The following is a 21,954-nucleotide window of genomic DNA, read 5'->3' on the forward strand; positions in this document are numbered from 1 at the left end:
CTGGCAGGCCAGAAAGAGCTGGCATGATATTTTCAGAGCACTAAACGAGAAAAACATGCAGCCAAGAATACTATATCCAGCTAGGCTATCATTGAAAATAGAAGGAGAGATTAAAAGCTTCCAGGACAAACAAAAACTGAAAGAATTTGCAAACACCAAACCAGCTCTACAGGAAATATTGAAAGGGGTCCTCTAAGCAAAGAGAGAGCCTACAATTGGTATATCAATAAGGAACAGAGACCATATACAATAATAGTCACCATACAGGCAATACAATGGCACTAAATTCATATCTCTCAATAGTTACTCTGAATGTTAATGGGCTAAATGCCCCAATCAAAAGACACAGGGTATCAGAATGGATAAAAAAACAAAACCCATCTATATGTTGCCTCCAAGAAACTCATTTTAAGCCCGAAGACACCTCCAGATTTAAAGTAAGGAGGTGGAAAAGAATTTACCATGCTAATGGACATCAGAAGAAAGCAGGAGTGGCAATCCTTATATCAGATCAATTAGATTTTAAGCCAAAGACTATAATAAGACATGAGGAAGGACACTATATCATACCCAAAGGGTCTGTCCAACAAGAACATCTTACAATTTTAAATATCTATGCCCCCAACGTGGGAGCAGCCAACTATATAAACCAATTAATAACAAAATCAAAGAAACACATCATCAATAATACAATAATAGTAGGGGACTTTAACACACCCTCACTGAAATGGACAGATCATCCAAGCAAAAGGTCAGCAAGGAAATAAAGGCCTTAAATGACACACTGGACCAGATGGACATCACAGATATATTCAGAACATTTCATCGCTAAGCAACAGAATACACATTCTTCTCTAGTGCACATGGAACATTCTCCAGAATAGATCACATCCTCGGTCCTAAATCAGGACTCAACCAGTATCAAAAGATTGGCATCATTCCCTGCATATTTTCAGACCACAATGCTCTGAAGCTAGAAACCAACCACAAGAGGAAGTTTGGAAAGAACCCAAATACATGGAGACTAAACAGCATCCTTCTAAAGAATGAATGGGTCAACCAGGAAATTAAAGAAGAATTGAAAAAAATCATGGAAACAAATGATAATGAAAATACAACAGTTCAAAATCTGTGGGACACAACAAAGGCAGTCCTGAGAGGAAAATATATAGCGGTACAAGCCTTCCTCAAGAAACAAGAAAGGTCTCAGGTACACCACCTAACCCTACACCTAAAGAAGCTGGAGAAAGAACAAGAAAGAAACCCTAAGCCCAGCAGGAGAAGAGAAATCATAAAGATCAGAGCAGAAATCAATGAAATAGAAACCAAAAAGACAATAGAGCACATCAACGAAACTAGGAGATGGTTCTTTTAAAGAATTAATAAAATTGATAAGCCCCTGGCCTGACTTATCAAAAAGAAAAGAGAAAGGACCCAAATAAATAAAATCATGAATGAAAGAGGAGAGATCACAACTAACACCAAAGAAATACAAACTATTATAAGAACATACTATGAGCAACTCTACGCCAACAAATTTGACAATCTGGAAGAAATGGATGCATTCCTAGAAATATATAAACTACCACAACTGAACCAGGAAGAAGTAGCAAGCCTGAGCAGACCCAGAACCAGTAAGGAGATTGAAACAGTCATTAAAAATCTCCAAACAAACAAAAGCCCAGGGCCAGACGGCTTCCCGTGGAATTCGACCTAAGTTTTAAAGAAGAACTAATTCCTATTCTCCTGAAACTGTTCCAAAAAATAGAAATGGAAGGAAAACTTCCAAACTCATTTTATGAGGCCAGCATCACCTTGATCCCAAAACCAGACAAGGATCCCATCAAAAAAGAGAGCTATGGACCAATATCCTTGATAAACACAGATGCGAAAATTCTCACCAAAATACTAGCCTATAGGATTCAACAGTACATTAAAAGGATTATTCACCACGACCAAGTGGGATTTACTCCAGGGCTGCAAGGTTGGTTCAACATCCGCAAATCAGTCAATGTGATACAACACATCAATAAAAGAAAGAACAAGAACCATATGATACTCTCAATAGATGCTGAAAAAGCATTTGACAAAGTACAGCATCCCTTCCTGATCAAAACTCTTCAAAGTGTAGGGATAGAGGGCACATACCTCAATATCATCAAAGCCATCTATGAAAAACCCACCGCAAATATCATTCTCAATGGAGAAAAACTGAAAGCTTTTCCACTAAGGTCAGGAACACGGCAGGGATGTCCATTATCACCACTGCTATTCAACATAGTACTAGAGATGCTAGCCTCAGCAATCAGACAACAAAAGGAAATTAAAGGCATCCAAATTGGCAAAGAAGAAGTCAAATTATCACTCTTCGCAGATGATATGATACTATATGTGGAAAACCCAAAAGACTCCACTCCAAAACTGCTAGAACTTATACAGGAATTAAGTAAAGTGTCAGGATATAAAATCAATGCACAGAAATCAGTTGCATTTCTCTACACCAACAACAAGACAGAAGAAAGAGAAATTAAGGAGTCAATCCAATTTACAATTGCACCCCAAACTATAAAATACCTAGGAATAAACCTAACCAAAGAGGCACAGAATCTATACTCAGAAAACTATAAAGTACTCATGAAAGAAATCGAGGAAGACACAAAGAAATGGAAAAATGTTCCATGCTCCTGGATTGGAAGAATAAATATTGTGAAAATGTCTATGCTACCTAAAGCAATCTACACATTTAATGCAATTCCTATCAAAGTACCATCCATCTTTTTCAAAGGAATGGAACAAATAATTCTAAAATTTATATGGAACCAGAAAAGACCTCGAATAGCCAAAGGGATATTGAGAAAGAAAGCCAAAGTTGATGGCATCACAATTCCGGACTTCAAGCTCTATTACAAAGCTGTCATCATCAAGACAGCATGGTACTGGCACAAAAACAGACACATAGATCAATGGAACAGAATAGAGAGCCCAGAAATAGACCCTCAACTCTATGGTCAACTAATCTTCGACAAAGCAGGAAAGAATGTCCAATGGAAAAAAGACAGCCTCTTCAATAAATGGTGCTGGGAAAACTGGACAGCCACATGCAGAAAAATGAAATTGGACCATTTCCTTACACCACACACAAAAATAGACTCAAAATGGATGAAGGACCTCAATGTGCGAAAGGAATCCATCAAAATCCTTGAGGAGAACACAGGCAGCAACCTCTTTGACCTCAGCCGCAGCAACATCTTCCTAGGAACATCGCCAAAGGCAAGGGAAGCAAGGGCAAAAATGAACTATTGGGATTTCATCAAGATCAAAAGCTTTTGCACAGCAAAGGAAACAGTTAACAAAATCAAAAGACAACTGACAGAATGGGAGAAGATATTTGCAAACGACATATCAGATAAAGGACTAGTGTCCAGAATCTATAAAGAACTTAGCAAACTCAACACCCAAAGAACAAATAATCCAATCAAGAAATGGGCAGAGGACATGAACAGACATTTCTGCAAAGAAGACATCCAGATGGCCAACAGACACATGAAAAAGTGCTCCATATCACTCGGCATCGGGGAAATACAAATCAAAACCACAATGAGATATCACCTCACACTAGTCAGAATGGCTAAAATCAACAAGTCAGGAAATGACAGATGCTGGCGAGGATGCGGAGAAAGGGGAACCCTCCTACACTGTTGGTGGGAATGCAAGCTGGTGCAGCCACTCTGGAAAACAGCATGGAGGTTCCTCAAAATGTTGAAAATAGAACTGCCCTATGACCCAGCAATTGCACTATTGGGTATTTACCCTAAAGATACAAATGTAGTGATCCAAAGGGGCACGTGCACCCTAATGTTTCTAGCAGCAATGTCCACAATAGCCAAACTATGGAAAGAACCTAGATGTCCATCAACAGATAAATGGATCAAGAAGATGTGTTATATATACACAATGGAATACTATGCAGCCATTAAAAGAAATGAAATCTCGCCATTTGCGACAACATGGATGGAACTAGAACGTATCATGCTTAGCGAATTAAGTCAAGCAGAGAAAGACAACTATCATATGATCCCCCTGATATGAGGAAGTGGTGATGCAACATGGGGGCTTAAGTGGGTAGGAGAAGAATAAATGAAACAAGATGGGATTGGGAGGGAGACAAACCATAAGTGACTCTTAATCTTACAAAACAAACTGAGGGTTGCTGGGGGGAGGGGGGTTGGAAGAAGGAGGGTGGGGTTATGGACATTGGGGAGGGTATATGCTTTGGTGAATGCTGTGAAGTGTGTAAACCTGGAAATTCACAGACCTGTACCCCTGGGGATAAAAATACATGTTTATATATTAAAAAAAAGAGATATAGCTCTAGGGAGTATCTCATTTGTTTAACATGTAACGCTTCTTGGAAGTCTCATTACACATAAGAATATAAGTTGGTGGGACGCCTGTGTTACTCAGTCTGTTAAGCATCTGCCTTTGGCTCACGTTATGATCCCACAGTCTTGGGATCAAACCCCACATAGGGCTTACTGCTCTGTGGTCTGCTTCTCCCTCTCCTTCTGTCCCTCCCCTTTCACTCATGTTCTGTCTCTCACTTTCTCTCTCAAATAAAAAAATAAAATCTTAAAAAAGAAAGAATATAAGTTGGAAATTTCTGACTTAGTTTGGAAGTCACTATTATTTCCTTTAATTCATATAACTGCAATTGACTTTTGATTATGTTTAGAATTAGAATTCTAAATTAGGATCATTTAGAAAAGAGAGGTCTTCTGAGGAACGCAACCTATGGGATTATCACAATTCCAAAAAAGGATCAAAGTCAAGTTAATAACCTGCAATTGAAAATAACCCTAATTTAATATTCAGCGTTAAACTGAATATTCTCTTTTCATAGAGAAGGCAGTATAACATGTGTAACATAGATATTTTCACTCTGACATAAATAAATCAATTTCAGAAAAATGTCACGTTGCCTGATTTCAAGCTTTACTACAAAGCTGTGATCACCAAGACAGCATGGTACTGGCACAAAAACAGACACACAGACCAGTGGAACTGTGTAACGAGCCCAGATATGGACCCTCACCTTTATGGTCAAATAATCTTCAACAGAGCAGCAAAAAATATACAGTGGAAAAAAGACAGTCTCTTCAATAAATTGTGCTGGGAAAATTGGACAGCTATGTGTAGAAGAATGAAACTCAACCATTCTCTTACACCGTACACAAGGATAAACTCGAAATGGATAAAAGACCCCAACGTGAGACAGGAATCCATCAGAATCCTAGAGGAGAACATAGGCAGTAACCTCTTCAACATCGGCCACAGCAACTTCTGTCAAGATATGTCCCCAAAGGCAAAGGCAAAAATGAATTTCTGGAACTTCATCAAGATCAAAAGCTGCACAGCAAAGGAAACAGTCAAAAAAAACAAAGAGGCAACCCACGGAATGGAAGAAGATATTCGCAAAATCAGTACAGACAAAGGGCTGATATCCAGAATCTATAAAGTACTCCTCAAACTCAACACAAACAAAACAGATAATCACGTCAAAAAAATGGGCAGAAGACATTAACAGACACTTCTCCAAAAAAGACGTATAAATGGCTAACAGACACATGAAAAAATGTTTATCATCATTAGCCATCAGGGAGATGGCAGGTCATGATCCCAGGGTCCTAGGGATCGAGCCCCGCATAGGGCTCCCTGCTTGGCTGGAAACCTGCTTCTCTCTCTCCCATTCCCCCACTTGTGCTCCCTCTCTCACTCTCTCTCTCTCTCTGTGAAATAAATAAATCTTTTAAAAACAAAACAAAACAAAACAAAAAAACCGTAGAGCTACCCTATGAACCTGCAATTGCACTATTGGGTATTTAGCCCAAAGATACAGATGTAGTGAACAGAAGGATCATCTGTACCCCAGTGCTCATAACAGCAATAGGCACAGTCACCAAACTGTGGGAACTTTTGTATCTACATGGACAAGAGGAGGAGATTATGCTAAGTGAAATAAGTCAAGCAGAGAGACTCAATTATCATATGGTTTTGCTTACTTGTGGAGCATAAGGAAAAACACGGAAGACATGGGGAGATGGAGAGGAGAAGTGAGTTGGGGGAAATCAGAGGGGGAGATGAACCATGTGAGACTACGGACTCTGAGAAACAAACTAAGGGTTGGAGGGGTGGGGATGGGGGTTGGTGAGCCTGGTGGTGGTTATTAAGGAGGGCACATGTTGATTGGAGCACTGGGTATGGTGCATAAACAATGAATTTTGGAACACTGAAAAGAAATTAAAAAAACAATAATGGCTTCTGCAGGTATGGAGAAAGTGAAATTGAATCATGAAAAAATGACAAAACTCAAACAAAAAGTGCCAAGAGCACGCGCACAGCACACTGCACACCTTTAGCAGTCAAGCTCCTCCTCTTCAAGTCCATGTGCTTTGCCTTGCGGGTGGAAAGAATCAGTAGATTCATCTCTTCACTCTCTAGTTAGACATAATTACCCAGGTCAAGTGTCTTTTAATTTACAAGTATCTACAGGAAGTTTTTTCACTTTGGGATTAGAAAGATAATTAAAACTGATTTTTTATTTACATTTCCTGTTATGGCATAAATGTAAGGAAGTAATTGGAAAATAATCCAGCATTATTAGGTAAAATAGTTTCTGTTCACAAAAGCCTGGTCTCAACTGTGAATTCTTTGAGGATCAGATACTACTGCACTGTTCAAAAGCCACTGCTGCGTGTATCAAAATGAATAATGATACTCATATTAGTAGTTTCTATTTACTACATGCTTACGGTGTGTCTTACACTGTCTTAAGTGCTTTATGTGAATTGGCTTATTCACCCCCCAGAACCTAATGAGGTAGGCATGATTCTTATCCCCAATTTATGGATTAGGAAACTAAGGCTCAGACAGCTTTGACTACCCAATGAGGCGCAATGGCTTACTTCAAATTTAAACTCAGGCAGAGCCCAAGCCTTTAATCACAACATAATCTCCTTTTTTATTGTACTTCTAAGAAAGTACTTTAGGAAATGTACACTTGTTAAGGAATTCAGATACATTTATATAAAGGGTTTTTTTGAGGTTGTAAACTGATGTTAACTCAAACGTAAAAAGCTCTAGATGATTTATTTTTCAGTATTTTTACTCTCTCTTGTCTCTAAAGGTTTGCGTATGTGTGTGTGTGTATTTTACTATATTTGAAGGTACTGTTCTAATACTATACTATGGATGAACATTGGCATAACAAAAGTTTGCTGAACTCAGAAATTTGTGACTGAACCCACAATCACAGTCTTGTATAATTCTTAGTTTCAATCACTTTGCCTAAACTGGTACAATATATAAAAACTTGAGGGAACACTCACCTTCATCACAATTCTCAGTCACATTCCCTTTATACAGACGGTGGCTGAAGGATATCTTTACATCTTCTCCTTCCATGTGAACGACTAACAGGCCAGTGGTTGTCCTAGCTGGGACCCCCTGGTCCCTAATTTGTAACTGCAGCCAGATTGGGAAATATTCCAAAGATGGGTGGTGCTGAAGTTGAACTTCTCCTGTATACTTATCAATGGAAAACACTGACTGGGTCTCTGCAAAACTAAAAATGACAGTTCCATTGGGTCCCGAGTCGGGATCACTGGCTGTCAGAATAGCAGTCGTCTGGTTAGTAGGTAACTGGGGGGAAAGAAAAATCTCCAAGGGGTTCTGCTCCCAAACTGGATCATTGTCATTTACATCGGTGACATGTACTTTTATAATGACCGTGGTGCTTCTTGATCCCTGGACACTACAGTCTCTGGCCACAGCCCTAAACGTATGCTGAGATCTGGCTTCTCGGTCCAGGGTGCAGCGGGTTCTCAATGTGCCTGCCACGGCATCAATGGTGAATGCCCCTGAAGCCTCATCCACCAAGAAATACTCAGTTTGTCCATTCAGACCTTCATCCCTGTCCACAGCAGACAGCACGAGAACCTCTGTTCCCACTTGGGCATCTTCTCTCACGGAGGCCTGGTAATGCAGCGTAGGAAAGGATGGGCCATGGTCATTGTCATCCAAAACCCTCACCTGCAACTGCACTAGAGAGCTCCTCGGTGGATCTCCCAGATCAGAGCACAGGATGACCAGGGTGAAATGGCTGACTTGCTCCCGGTCTAAAGCGCGAGTGGTTGAGAGTTCCCCTGATGTCTCATTGATAGCAAAGTATTCATCTGTATTTCCTTCTGTTAAAGAAAACACATTCAAATTCAACATTCATTCGAATTGAAGAAGTAGCAGCCTTTTGCTAGCTAGATATACATACATATATGATTCATATATATGTCATATGTATTAGTCATATATATGATTGTATATATATCATGTATATATATACATCATCATATATATGTGTATATCCTATATATGATATCCAGTATGTATACATATATATGATATGTATCATATATCTCATATATATATACATAGGATTCATTCTTTCAATAAATATTTATTTCATGATTATCATATTCTAACACTTTTGTAAGTATTGAGGATATAACAGTGATCATGATAAAGTCCTGCCCTCATGAAGCCTCTATTATCAGGGGATAAACAAAATAATATAATTCACTTTTTCTCTTAAATTGAAATAATTAGAACACTTGCTTTGACTGATTTGCAGCAGTATGGATTTTTGTGTATGCATTTACAACTATTTATATTCATATATTTTTTCTCTTGAGATGAGTAAAATGTATGTTTTATTTGAAATAAAACAATACCAGGCAGGGATAAGAAACGGGATATAACACCCATTTTTAGATAGCAATAAAAAAATCAACACGTTGATACTAGTATTGTGGATGAAGTGAGATTCTCTTCCACTCTCCGTGTGCCTTGTGCATAAATCATAACACTTCTGTAAGAGATAGGGGAACACTTGTGTGTTTCTTCCCTAACATAAGGAATGACAATGTTTTATTCTTCTCTGTAGCCTCTAGAAATATCTTCGCTTTACTCTTGCCTATGGTACCAAGCAGAATAAAAGTTAAATATGAACACAGAGACAAAAAGCCTTCAAAGATATTTTAAAGTCATCTTAAAAATTAGTCAGGAAAAAATGTAGTTCAATGACTTGTTGGCCGTATCTTGGATGAGGGACATATTATTGGATCAAGCACACTATTCCAAATAGAGTGGGATCTGGGCACCTGGGTGACTCAGTTGCTTAAGTGTCTACCTTTGGCTCAAGTCGTGATCCCAGGGTCCTGGGATTGAGCCCAGTATCAGGCTCTCTGCTCAGCAGGGAGCCTGTTTCTCCCTCTCCCTCTGCCACTCCCCCTGCTTGTTCACTCTCTCTCTCTCTCTCTGCCAAATAAATAAATAAAACCTTAAAAAAAAAAGTGGGATTTTACTGGAGTCTGTCAGTGGCATGTGGGGAAGAAGTAGGACAGCATTCAAGAAAACAACAGCCATAAGTAGTGCTGGGGGCTGAGGAGAAGGGACTTGCATTTGTATTTTGTTCATAAAAGTGACTATTGTATACCAAATATAGGGATGATCAGACAAACCTACGGTTCTGTGGCATTCGTCATTGATAAAATGGTTCATTCACCCGGCAGACATTTAAGAACATGCCATGTGTGTGTCGGATGCTGAGAATGGGAGGACATTAAGGCATGACCCCTGTCTCCAAACATTTCCAGTCCAGGAATTTGGAGGAATTTGGGTCAGTACTGGCATGTTAAAGTGTGGTGTGAAAATCATACACACAGGGTGCCCAGAAGCACTACAAAGGACATGCAGTCTTGTGTTAATGGGCAGGAATGCTTATTAGAAAGAGTGGCATCAAAACTGATTCCTAAAGCAGAGGGGGCCAGGCTAAAAGTTTGGGAAAGTGTGTTCTAGACAGAGGGGGAGCCTAAGGGGAGCTTTAGAAATATGAAGACTTAAAACCTGCAAATGTTTTAGTGTAACAAGAGCACAGGGTTCCCTGGGTGTTTGCATGGAAAGGATAGGGAGAGGGTTGGCACCTGGGAAGACATAAATTTAGGGCGTTAAACCACGAAGCATCCTGTGTATACTGCCGAAGAGTCAGCCTTAACATCCATAGGGAGCTCCTGAAGGATTTTAGAAGGGAAAGGGTCATGAATCACATTTCTGTTTTAGGAAGAGGGCTGGGTGACAATGTCAAAGCTTGGTTAGAATACAGGAAAAGTTTAGAGACTATTACAGTAATCAGCTTGAGCAACCGGGAGGTTCTAAATGAATACATGCATAGAGGAAGTGGACACATCCCAAAGATATTAAAGAGAAAAGTAAGGAGGAAGGGTAAAGGAATCATGATGCCTCTTAGGTGAAAGAGTGAAGGTCGTTTAGACCAGTTGTGTTTAAAATGAGGTCAGAGTACCCTGGGGTTATATGAAGTTTTCTAAGGAGTATTTGGAAACTGGTAGTTTTAAGGTAATTTCCAGAAGCTCAGTTTACATATTCTTATTCCTAAATTTGTTCTGCCTGAGAAATCACTTAAAATTATGTGTTTGTCTTTCCACATTCCTTTTTAAAGATTTTATTTATTTGAGAGAGAGAAAGAGAGAAGGAACAAAATCAGGGAGAACAATAGGCAGAAAGAGAGGGAGAGGGGCACCTGGGTGGCTCAGTGGATTAAACCCTCTGCCTTCGGCTCAGGTCATGATCCCAGGGTCCTGCGATAGAGCCCCACATCGGGCTCTCTGCTCTGCGGGAAGCATGCTTCCTCCTCTCTCTCTGCCTGCCTCTCTGCCTACTTGTGATCTCTCTCTGTCAAACAAATAAATAAAATCTTAAAAAATAAAAAAAATTAAAAAATAAAAGAACAAGCATTTAAAAAAAGAAAGAAAGAAAGAAAGAGGGAGAAACAAACTCCCTGCTGGGCAGAGATTCCCCACTTAGGGATTCAATCCCAAGACCCTGGGATCATGACTGGAGGCGAAGAAAGGCAAATGCTTAACTGACTGAACCACTTAGGTGCCCCTCCACATTCCTTAACGTTGTTACCTTTAGCATTCTCTCTGGTCTCTCTCTTAAGTACGATGCCTTGGCAGGTGGCTTTGCAGGTCCAGAGTGCTTCTGGAAAGATTTCTGAATCTCTCGGTGTCTGAGGGCACAGAAGTCTCAGCTGTGGGCCTGGCCCTGCAGGTGACCTTGGCTTGGGCAGGGCCCATGGGACTGAGGGCAGGTAAGGAGCTTGGCTTGACCTTGAATGGGAGCGTTCCCTTGCCTGGGAAGTTGTTTGCATATATTTTTTAAAAGTATTTTTTATACTATTTGATATTTTTAAAAGGTGATATAGTCTTTATTATAATGTGTCAATATTTATGATATTCTGAGAGACACTAATTAAATTTCTAATAAAAAATTTTAGTTGATTACTTAAAAATGTGTGTGTTGAGAGTACATGGGTTTTCAAGATTCCACTAAGGGTAAGTTGAGCGAGGGATGGCCAGAGACTTTAGAAGCCAGAATGTGATGGGGATGGTGGGAAGGAAGCGATGCTGGATGCAGCTGGGGAAGCATTGGTGATACAATGTTGTTAGGCATAACAACTGGGTCCTTGAGGTGAAACAATTTGAAATGGGAGGAAAAGATAACTGGGTGTGCTAGAGTGAAGAAAAAAAAAGATTAGTGAATATCAGGTCTGGCCTTGCTATTTGAATTAGCTTTGCTTTGTTCCACATATTTTATCACTCTGTAAATTACTGAAAACTAATAATAGTGATTCTTGTCCAAGAAATACAAATTAATTGTGTCTGGTGGAGTATCATTGGTTATTGTCCTGCAGATAGACCTCATCTGCATTACAGAACTCCTTATTTCCTGTGTGTGTGTGTGTGTGTGTGTGTGTGTGTGTGTGTGTGTGTGTGTGTGTTGGAATTCTCCTTGGACCAATTTTAACATCTTTTCACTTTGCTCATTAATCAATGACTTAAAGAAAAAATCTTCAGGGATTGTTAATTTTATATTTGTATGAAAGTCACTATTTTACTTTTTTAAAAAAGTGCTTTAATGGGACTTAGATCTCAGATGTAGATAAAGATAGGGAGACATAGGGGTGCCAGTGGAGGCTGAAGATGAGGAACAGATGAAATGATGCAGTAAGAGTGTGTCAAGGAGCAAAGTAAAAGAATAAGCACAAAACACCCCTGGAAACTCCAGTAAGTCAGAGGACCACCCACAGAACAAGGACACTGGGAAGGCTTGTCTAGAAAGACAGACAAAGGATCAGGAGAAAGTGACTTTCTGAAGTCAAGTTGGGACTAAGTGTCCAGGGCATTGTTCACAAAGATATAAAGCAGTACAATTAAATTAAGAAAAGACCTGGATCCACTGGATTTAGCAACAAGATCCTAAGTGTCTTTTTGCAAGGGCAGTTTCAGTGGAATACATATTGTAGCAGGCTAAGAAATGAAAGTAAGGTAAAGACAGAGAAACCAGAGAAACGATTTTTAAGAAGCTTGATTGTAGAGGTAAAGAGACAGTGAAGGGATGCATCTGAGGGAAGACTTTTTTCAAGATGGAAAGGACTGGTAAATATTGATGGGTAAAAACCAGCAGAAGGGGAGAAAAAGAGAAAAAGAAACAAATAAGCAAACAAACCCTTATGCAGTGAAAGGGGATGGGTGGCACTCTGCAGATTGTTTGTAATTGGTTCTTGACAAGATACACACAGAATTTGGGAGAAAGCAATTTAGAAAATCTTGTAGAGGCTTGACAGAATAATTTTGTGTCTGCAAAATACCATAATAGATTTAAAAAACTGGGGCTTGCCTTTTGTACGCCTTTGTGTTTTTTTCCTCACAGTAATTCATATTTATTGTATTTTACAAAAATTTCAGTGCACAACAGAACAAAAATTAAAAAAAAAAATTCAAACCCCGGTTCTTCATCACAGATTGTTTGGAAAGTTCTAGAAAACAAGAGGATTTTACAACGGAAAGTACCCAATGCAACAGGCAGAAGAGAAGTAACTGGGCTTATCTATACAAGTTAGTTTGAAAGAGTAGCGTTCTTCTGGATGAAAGTATGACAATACACATTAACATTTAAAATACATATACCCTTGGACATGATAACTTCACTTATATTTATCATAAGGAAATAATTGGGTAAGTGTTCAACTGCAGCATTTTTATAATAATAAGACTATTACAATGGTTAATATCTGAAAGACTATAAAAGGGGATGGATGAAATAAGTGATATTTTACATATGCAGTAAGAAGAGACATCGTTAGAAATGTTAACATATATGTATGCTTACTGATATGAAAGGTTTACATAGCATATTAAAAATGAGTTTAAAAAATGAGATAATAAAATAGCATATATAAATTATCTAATATATGTAAAATTGATGTCTCCATTTACCCAGGTTCATGGAGAAGTGTTGCTCAAAATAATAAATGAATTACCCCCATAAGATACAAATATTTTATGTTACTACTGTGGTTTTTCATAAATCTGTATATATATTCTGAACCAATTATATATCATTTTTATAATCAGGCAAAAAAGCAATAAAGCTGTTCTCATTTTGGAGTAAAATGGATGGCACATAGAAAATGCCACTGGTTATAGAATTTTTAGCATAGAGGAAGTGATAGCTTTCAGAAGCTAGTCCCAAAGCCGTTCTTACAAGAACTAAAAGCAACTTCTCCCCATCAGATGCAGTCTCTGAAGCATTACTCTCTCAACTCCTATCATTCTATGTGCACACTGACATATCCCCCCCCCAAAATCACTTTTTCTTTTAGATGAATAAGAAGATGTATAGGGCACCTGGGTGGCTCAGTGGGTTAAGCCTCTGCCTTCCACTCAGGTCATGGTCCCAGGGTCCTGGGATCAAGCCCCGCATCGGGCTCTTTGCTCCACGGGGAGCCTGTTTCCTCCTCTCTCTCTGACTGCCTCTCTGCCTCCTTGTGATCTCTGTCTGTCAAATAAAAAAATAAAATCTTAAAAAAAAAAAGAAGAAGAAGAAGAAGATGTGGCTTTCCCATACAAATGCTAACATTACTTGGCCAGAAATTTTTATGCCTCTGATCCAAGGGGAGTCAGATCACAAAATTATCTTCTGGGTAGAAGTTCCTACAGATTCTGGTCAGGGTGGGGTATGGTTGTAATTTTTAAGTGTTTTACTGGTATTCAGATCTGGGAACTGTCGATCTCTGTGTTCTCTAAATTCCACTTAAGAAAAGACTAACAGAAGTCTTGCTGGCTCAAAATAATAAAAATGTTAGTGATCATATAAAAGACATGTAAGTAGAAAAAAGTTGTTTATGTTCCATCTGTACACCCACTAATGTTACCAAAGAAAAATTCACAAGAGTTGCTGAGGGGAGATTTAAGAATTTGGAAGCCAGAAAAAAAAAAAAAAAAAAGAATTTGGAAGCCAGTCTCTTGGGCTATCTGTGGAAAGGACACACATGGCCCCCAATAGCTCTTACAGAGTGTGTATTTTGTAGACACTGCAATAGACACCAAATACAGAATGACTACCAGTGTATCAACTCAGTTAGTGTCCTGAGGAGAATTTTAGTAGAGAAAATACTTACCAATTATATGATACCTGACAGCTCCATTATTGCCAGCATCCATATCAGAAGCCAAAACAGTATAGACAACTCCTGACTCCTGGTTTTCCAGAACCTCAATATCGTGACCGGGAACAATAATCTGTGGTGCATGATCATTCTCATCTTCTACAGTACAGAGAACCGTCGTGGTGCCAGATAACGAAGGGACTCCTCCATCTCGTACGAGAACTAATGTGAAATGAAAGATGGCAAAGACTGTGGCCATGAATTGATGCCGTAAATATATCACCCCAACTAGGTGCATCAGACCACGCACTAACTGGGTAGCAGTGGGTCAATAACAGTTTACATAAAGACACGCTACAGACTTGTAAAACCACTAACCCCCTGATCACTACTTTTGTTTGTTAGCATAGTCAGGCATCGCTTACCTCGAAGGGTGAAAACTTCCCAAACTTCTCTGTCAAGTGTGGTGGTGGTCACTATTTCTCCAGTGTCAGGATTTATCTTGAACATCCCAGATGAAGCACCTGCCATGATCTCAAACTGAAACTTGGAGTTGATTCCTTAAGAAAAATATAAAGAAAAAGTTAGGAATTATCCCTTTGGAAACCATTCTTCTGTTTTCCTTTTCTTTTTCCAATGAACACTTTAGGTCAGAGATGAAAAAGTCAGGATGCTTAAACAACCTTCAAATTAAGGTAAAACACACACACACACACACACACACACACACACACTTATACACACACGCACCCCTCTTTTGGCTGTTCTGGCTAAATAAAAGCCTCATGGGCTGAAATGCTTGATTTTCAAAAGTCTTAGGAGACTTCCCCGCAGTGAATGCTTTGGATTTTTTCCCTCTCATAAAAAATTTCTTATGAGTGTGCAACCCTACAATATATTCCTAATTACTCCTAACACCCCTGATTGTGATTTAATGACATAATTGTAAGCTTACGGGGCAAATGACAATTTCTTTAGATCAACCCTCTATTTAAAAGCTTGTGTTCACTTATGGTATTCTGTTTATTCTCCATCACAGGAGGCAAGCACATAAACTTGCTTATATGCATATTTTTGTTTTATTTTCTACTTAGTATTCAGTCTCCTATCTGGAGTGAGAAATGTGGTACCATGTTGGCATACATTTTGAAAACAATGCTTCTCTTTTTTTTTTTTTCTTGTGGTTTCTCTTCTTCCCTGAGAGAAGCACCATATCATCTCCATCACTGATTATGAAGATCATTCATACCATTAATTTAATGAGTTTATCCCATGCCATTGTTGCTTATTTTGCACCTTACACAATTCAATTATTTCCCTATCTTCTTTTCTAACTGACAAGAATCTACCAATAGACATAGTACTCTAATGATTTTACACTTCAACAGAAGATGAAAGACTATTTTTTGGCCTTGACAACAACAGTAAAAAGACATCAATTACAAATTACATCTTGCTAGTCTTAAAATTTTTCATTCCACTATTTACTAGATACAATATAGGACTGAGTGCTGGAGAGAGTGGTATATAAGTCTAGTTTTACATAAGAATAATTAGATGTCTTCTTACTGTGCCCTTGAATGGGAAAGGATATGTAATATAGTTTGAAGGCATTTTAAGGACTTTAAGAGAAAAGAAAGTCTAATAAGATACAATCAGGGGCACCAGGGTGGCTCAGTGAGTTAAAGCCTCTGCCTTTGGCTCCGGTCATGATCCCAAGATCCTGGGATTGAGCCCCACATCGGGCGTCTGCTCAGCAGGGAGCCTGCTTCCTCCTCTCTCTCTCTGCCTGCCTCTCTGCCTACTTGTGATCTCTGTCTGTCAAATAAATAAATAAAATCTTTAAAAAAAAAGATACAATCAATATATTTGATATGGTGTGGTCAGAGGTCACCAAAAACTTACCGTTTTATCAGTAGACATTAGGTATGTTATTCCATTAGTGATTACTTAATAATCATAGTGATTAGTTTGGTCTCATAATGGTCACATACTCTGTTCTACAGCCAAGACAACAATTCTAAAAATTCCAGATTCAATTTGTTATTCCTGTTCATCTCTTTGTACCTTAGGAAAATGGGAAGTACCATCTTACATCTATTTTCCTGTTCCTCAAATATCTGGTGACCAAAATCAAATGTCAAGCACAAAGCTATTTTCCCAAAAGACAGTGGCGAATCAAATGGGCATGGCCTCTGCCTTTAGGGAGCTTACACGGAGAACAGAACCTTTTAATTTCGGACCCTTTATTTTTGAAATCAACTCAACCATTTATTATACGATTTTATCATACATTATACATCATGTTATATTTTATATATTACATTATAAATTATTTTAATATTTATTTAAATTATTTAATATATTAATTCCCAATACCTGTCAAACCTAGAAAATGTTTAAAAATAAATGCAAATCTTTGTTTTCCCTTCCTCCCATTGTTCCCATTATTCTGTAATGTGCTTTAGCTTTCTACCCAACATGTTCCTGACTTTTTAGAAATTTTCAGATTTTATTATTTCCAGTGTTCTATATAGCTTTTATTCCTGAGATAACAAGCCATTCACCTTCAACCCCCATGCTATATTAAGAATATATGACTTTTACACCATAGTTTGTACACATACATTTTTTACAATACATTTTTACACTCCAAACTTCACACATTCCACAACTTAAATTATGTGAAATAACTATAAAATATTTTACTATGGCCCTTTTAGAATTTAACTCGTGCCTTGCTTCTTCCTCCTCACAACCTATAATCATCCAGGACAAACACAGCATCATCAGATGTGAGAACCAAGAAAGTAAAAATAAAATAGAGATTATTTAGTCTAATTTCATCACCTTCCTATGCACAGTAGAAATTGGTTCTGAAGATATTCAGTCATATGACACACACCTAGTGAGAGGGCATGTGTATATGGACCCGTCCATATATTATTCTTAGACCTCAAGACCTACAGTGTATGACCTCTTAATTTTTCCCTCCGTAGGACATCCTTCTCAATTCCCTCTGTCCCTCTCCAGTGACTTTCCTGGGTCCTGTGGCTTTTTGCCAAAGATGCCCAGCAACACTTAACCCACATCATTCCCACCATCTCTCTGCCCTCCTGGGATATCCAGCAGATTACTTGGGCTCAGAAAATGTCACAACAACATGGACTGAGGCCACAGAAATGTCATGTTCATCCGGCCGTCTTTCCAGCTTTCCTGCGCCATCCCTCGCCCATTCATGTCTCCCACCCAACATGTACTGGGTCACTCTTGCGTATCACTTTCCTTCCTATTTCCCAGAGAAAATGAAGGCATGGAAAGCATTCTTTCAACTTCGTGTCTACATTCAACTCTAACTCCTGACTTCTGTTTTGATGGCAAAAGTAATTCTTCAAGTGCTCCCTCTTGGAATTTTCCTCTTACATCTAGCGCTTTTTATTTTTTTAATCTAGCTTTTTTTTTTTAAATTAAATTTTCCCCTGAATTATATTCTTCCCTAGCTGTAGGAATCAAAATTTTTTCTCCTTCTCTTTATAACTAGGCTTCTTTAAACAATGTATCCATTCTCTGAAGCCAGCTTGAAATTGTCACAACTGGCTACTCTTTCTACAGTCACTTGTTTATAGAATTTACTGGTCATTTTTGTTTTTATCTGATTTGTCTTTTCTGTGGCTTCAGATATTGCAGACTGATGTTTAAAAAGATGGAAAGGAACAAAGGGAGAGAGGTGAGAGGGAGAGAGAAAAGATTCACTGTTTTCAGTTTCTACCCATTTGCAGATAACACCCATGTGTCTGCACTGATCTCCAGTTATTTGGTTGTTTCATTCATTTGTTCATGTGTTCATTCATTCATTCACGTCTTCATTCATGCAATGCACATATACTAAGTGCCAGGCACTGGAAAAATACCATCAGTAATAAATCTTGGTCTTCAAAGTTTCCCTTTAGTGGGGAGACAATAAAATTAATGAATTATAGACAGTGTGGTAGAAAACATGAAATCACTGAGGAAATGGGTCAAGGAAGACTCACCCCAGGTAGAAGGTCTGTTCATTGATTACCTCGATAAATAAACATATAGAGAGAGTGAGAACAGGTGCCAAGGTTCTATGCCAGGTACTAAGAATATAACTGCTCTCAGAAAGAAGAATTCTCTCCCCTCACAGTGCTTGCAGTATAGCAGTGCACATGGAAAAGTGAGCAGGCAATTACCATTCCATTTAAGACATCACTGGGAAACTATGTCTGCCTTCCGTATAAGCTGAGCCTCTAAAGTTGAATAGGATTTAACAAGTAAAAAAGAAGAAAGAAGGTTTGAATGTATTAAAAGTAAAATCCAGGGGCAGCTGGATTGCTCAGTCAGTTAAGTGTCTGCCTTCAGCTCAGGTCATCATCCCAGGGTTCTGGGATCCAGTCCCAAAATGGGGGTCCCCGCTCAGTGGGGAGCCTGCTTTTCCCCCTGCCTGTCGCTCTGCTTGCTGGTGATTTCTCTTTATCTGTCAAGTAAACAATTTAAAATCTTAAATAAATAAATAAAATCCAAACACCTTAGCACAGTCTATAAAGTCCCATAGAATATGGGCTCTGGTGATTTCCCCACCCTCTTCTCACTGGCTTGCTTGCTATGTTCCCAGTCCATCTGCTGGCTTCCCTTCTGTTCTTTGAAAGTGCTATATTTGTTTCTGTCAGGGTTTGAGTGGTTACTGTTTCCTCTGGCTGCTCCTCCCTCTTTCCATGGGGTCCTAGTTATGCTACTATTGGTCCCAGATCTAAATCTATTCTGCTCAGCTTTGTCCTATAATGCTGGGGGTCAAAGATCTGCAAGCCACATTTGTCTCTTGCCAACTCCTCTCTCCTTGAGTCTGCTGCAAGGGGACACCAGCAGAGAGTGAACATCAGAAGGAGAGAAGAGGTGACCCCTTCTGTCCACTTACTGTCCTTGTCAGCACTGTCACTGCTGTCACTGCACCTGCTGCAGCATGCTCACGGCTCTTAGCCTTCTAGAAGTCCCTGAATCAGGCTCCGAGAGCCCTGGCCTCTCATTTACTTTTTTGGTTCTCTTTTTCTTTAGATTCAGATGACCCTGACCTCTTCTGTTTCCCAGGGTTAGGGGTGGTAGCTCTCCCTATAGTGAGTTTTCCTAGGTTACTTCCGGATTCCCTTTTTGCTTACTCATCTTTCCAACACCTGTATCATAATCTCTGGTTTTCCTGACCACACCTGACTGATGGAGTATTTGGCTGCAGAAATAGGTCTCAGGTTTCAAAGATTCTGGGTTTGGTTATGTCTTGGCCTTGCATGCAGTGCTGAGTTCTCTGACCATGGAAAATGGAATCCCGGTAACAGATGACTGGCAGTGATATCATAATCAATTAAGTTGTCACCTGTGCTTGATTGTGAGGGAATCACTCTCAAAGGACTCAAGTTCCATAGAGGATCAAATGACTCTGTCCGAAGGGGAGTAAAAAGGATTCTGATGGGAGATGGCTGTTTCTGGACGTACTAGAAACTTGCAGAAAGAAAACTGTAAGCTGGAGCTGAAGCTTGCAGGTCAGTCATAGTTAAAAACCAGAAAGATTTTATATGAGCCTGAAAATTAATTTTCCTGAAGATCAGACCCAGGCTGAGTGGCAGATACAAGTAACATCTAGCAAGGAGAGGTTTATTCACATGAAGACCCATAACTAGACTCATCCCAACATTTTGCAGTTAACTATGCACAAATCTGCCTCCCTTCTGAAGAATGGCAGGATTTTTCTAAGTTATATTGGAACAAACCCAGGGAATCTGTGTGGAAGCCATTTTTAAGGATGTGAGGCCCAGGAAAATAAAATAGAACTTTGGTTTAGGCTGGAATTATTGGTGTCCTGTGCCTAACAGAGATTCTGAATTGAATGTGTTAACTCATAGCTATGTCTCACAATAGTTTCTTTGATGGCCTCACTCAACAGTGACCTATCCTTACTGAGGTTGAGATGCTAAATCTCTTGTATACTGTCTCAGAAGAACAGAAAGGTTTGAAGAACCAAAAATGTTAGGACAAGTTTACCTCATGTATGCCATGCCCACCACCCTACCCCCATGACAGTTCCCAAGAGTTCAGAGGAATCTCTTTTTAAAGACCCTGGGGAAAACATTGGTCAGAGAGACCCCAGCATTTTTAAAAGTCCTCTGATAGCTGGCCCCTGGAGGTTGTGAATGATGGTGCTACTGATCCCGGAGATACCTTTTGAGACCAAACACTCTATACCAACTTCAAGTGATTTGATTTTACCCAGCAGAAACAACAGAGTACATCTTTAGGTAAACTCTTTTATTATTGGCCATCATCTACTCAGCAGAGATACTGCTCATCTTGGCATCCAATAGAACATCATATTGATCCACCATTTTGATGACTTCATAATTGGATCTAATATGCAGAAAGTGGCAAGTAACTTAGATGTCTTAATTAGATGTATGTAGTAGACCAGCTGCTGGCAAATTACAGCCCACTATCCAAATCCAACACACCCCCACTTGTATAAAATTTTACTGAAACACACCCACACATGTTTCTTTATGTATTATCTATTGCTACTGTCTTGATACAAAGTCAGAATTGAGCAACGGAAATTGTGTGGGCTGCAAAGCCCAAAATATTCACTATCTTGTCATTTACAGAGAAACATTTGCAGAGCTTGAGTCAAGAGTGGGGGAGTGATAGCTGTTGAGGATAGAGAGGAAAGCTAGAGTCACTTCATAATGTGCCTGGCTGTTAAGCAAAAGAAAATACAACTTCATCATCAAAACCATGAGGAATTAATAAAGAATTCTGACCCTGGAAGGAGTATTTTCAGATTTACTTTTTAAGAAGATCATTTTTCATGAATTCCTCAACTGTACGAAACTCACACAACTCACAAAGTTTTAAGGCAAAAACAGGATCGTGCCTGACTGAATGAATGAAGGAATAAATAAATTAATGCATTCTGAAGAGTGAAGGCAAATTGAAGCAGTTCCAGTTTTTTCAGATCACAGAATCAAAAATATTTACTGAGCTCCTACATCTTAGCTTGCACTGACTTAGGGACCTGGGATAACAGTGAATAAAACATATCCTGAACCCCTGAGAAGTTCACCATCCAAAAGGCAGGCAGACAGGCAAAACAATGAGACAATTACAATACTCTGTATTAAATGATGGGGACTAAATCAGTTAATTGACTAAATCAATTAATAGTGACTGTCTCTGGGTGAAATTGTAAGTGGTTCTTCTTTCTATTTTTCATGCTATTTCATTAATTCTAAGACACATTATCTCTCATATTTTAACATTTCTGAAGATAGATGTATTTTAAAATTGCTGCTGTTTTAGAATCAATGAAACAGATG

The 21,954-nt window shown here is 39.0% G+C and overlaps 1 protein-coding gene across 2 annotated transcripts in view; it reads right to left on the reverse strand.

Annotated features, from left to right (window-relative positions):
- Window positions 1-21,954, reverse strand: part of DCHS2 (dachsous cadherin-related 2) — a 256,876-nt gene that overhangs the window by 57,998 nt on the left and 176,924 nt on the right. For both annotated transcript variants that reach the window (XM_082727429.1, XM_082727428.1), the window contains 3 exons: window positions 15,004-15,138; window positions 14,591-14,800; window positions 7,386-8,243 (listed from right to left, as the gene is read on the reverse strand). In XM_082727429.1, coding sequence (XP_082583555.1) covers window positions 7,386-8,243; window positions 14,591-14,800; window positions 15,004-15,138 — 1,203 coding nt within the window. The remainder of the gene's footprint in view (window positions 1-7,385; window positions 8,244-14,590; window positions 14,801-15,003; window positions 15,139-21,954) is intronic.

This window comes from Mustela nivalis (assembly GCF_964662115.1).
Source record: "Mustela nivalis genome assembly, chromosome: 4".
NCBI classification, from domain to species: domain Eukaryota; kingdom Metazoa; phylum Chordata; class Mammalia; order Carnivora; family Mustelidae; genus Mustela; species Mustela nivalis.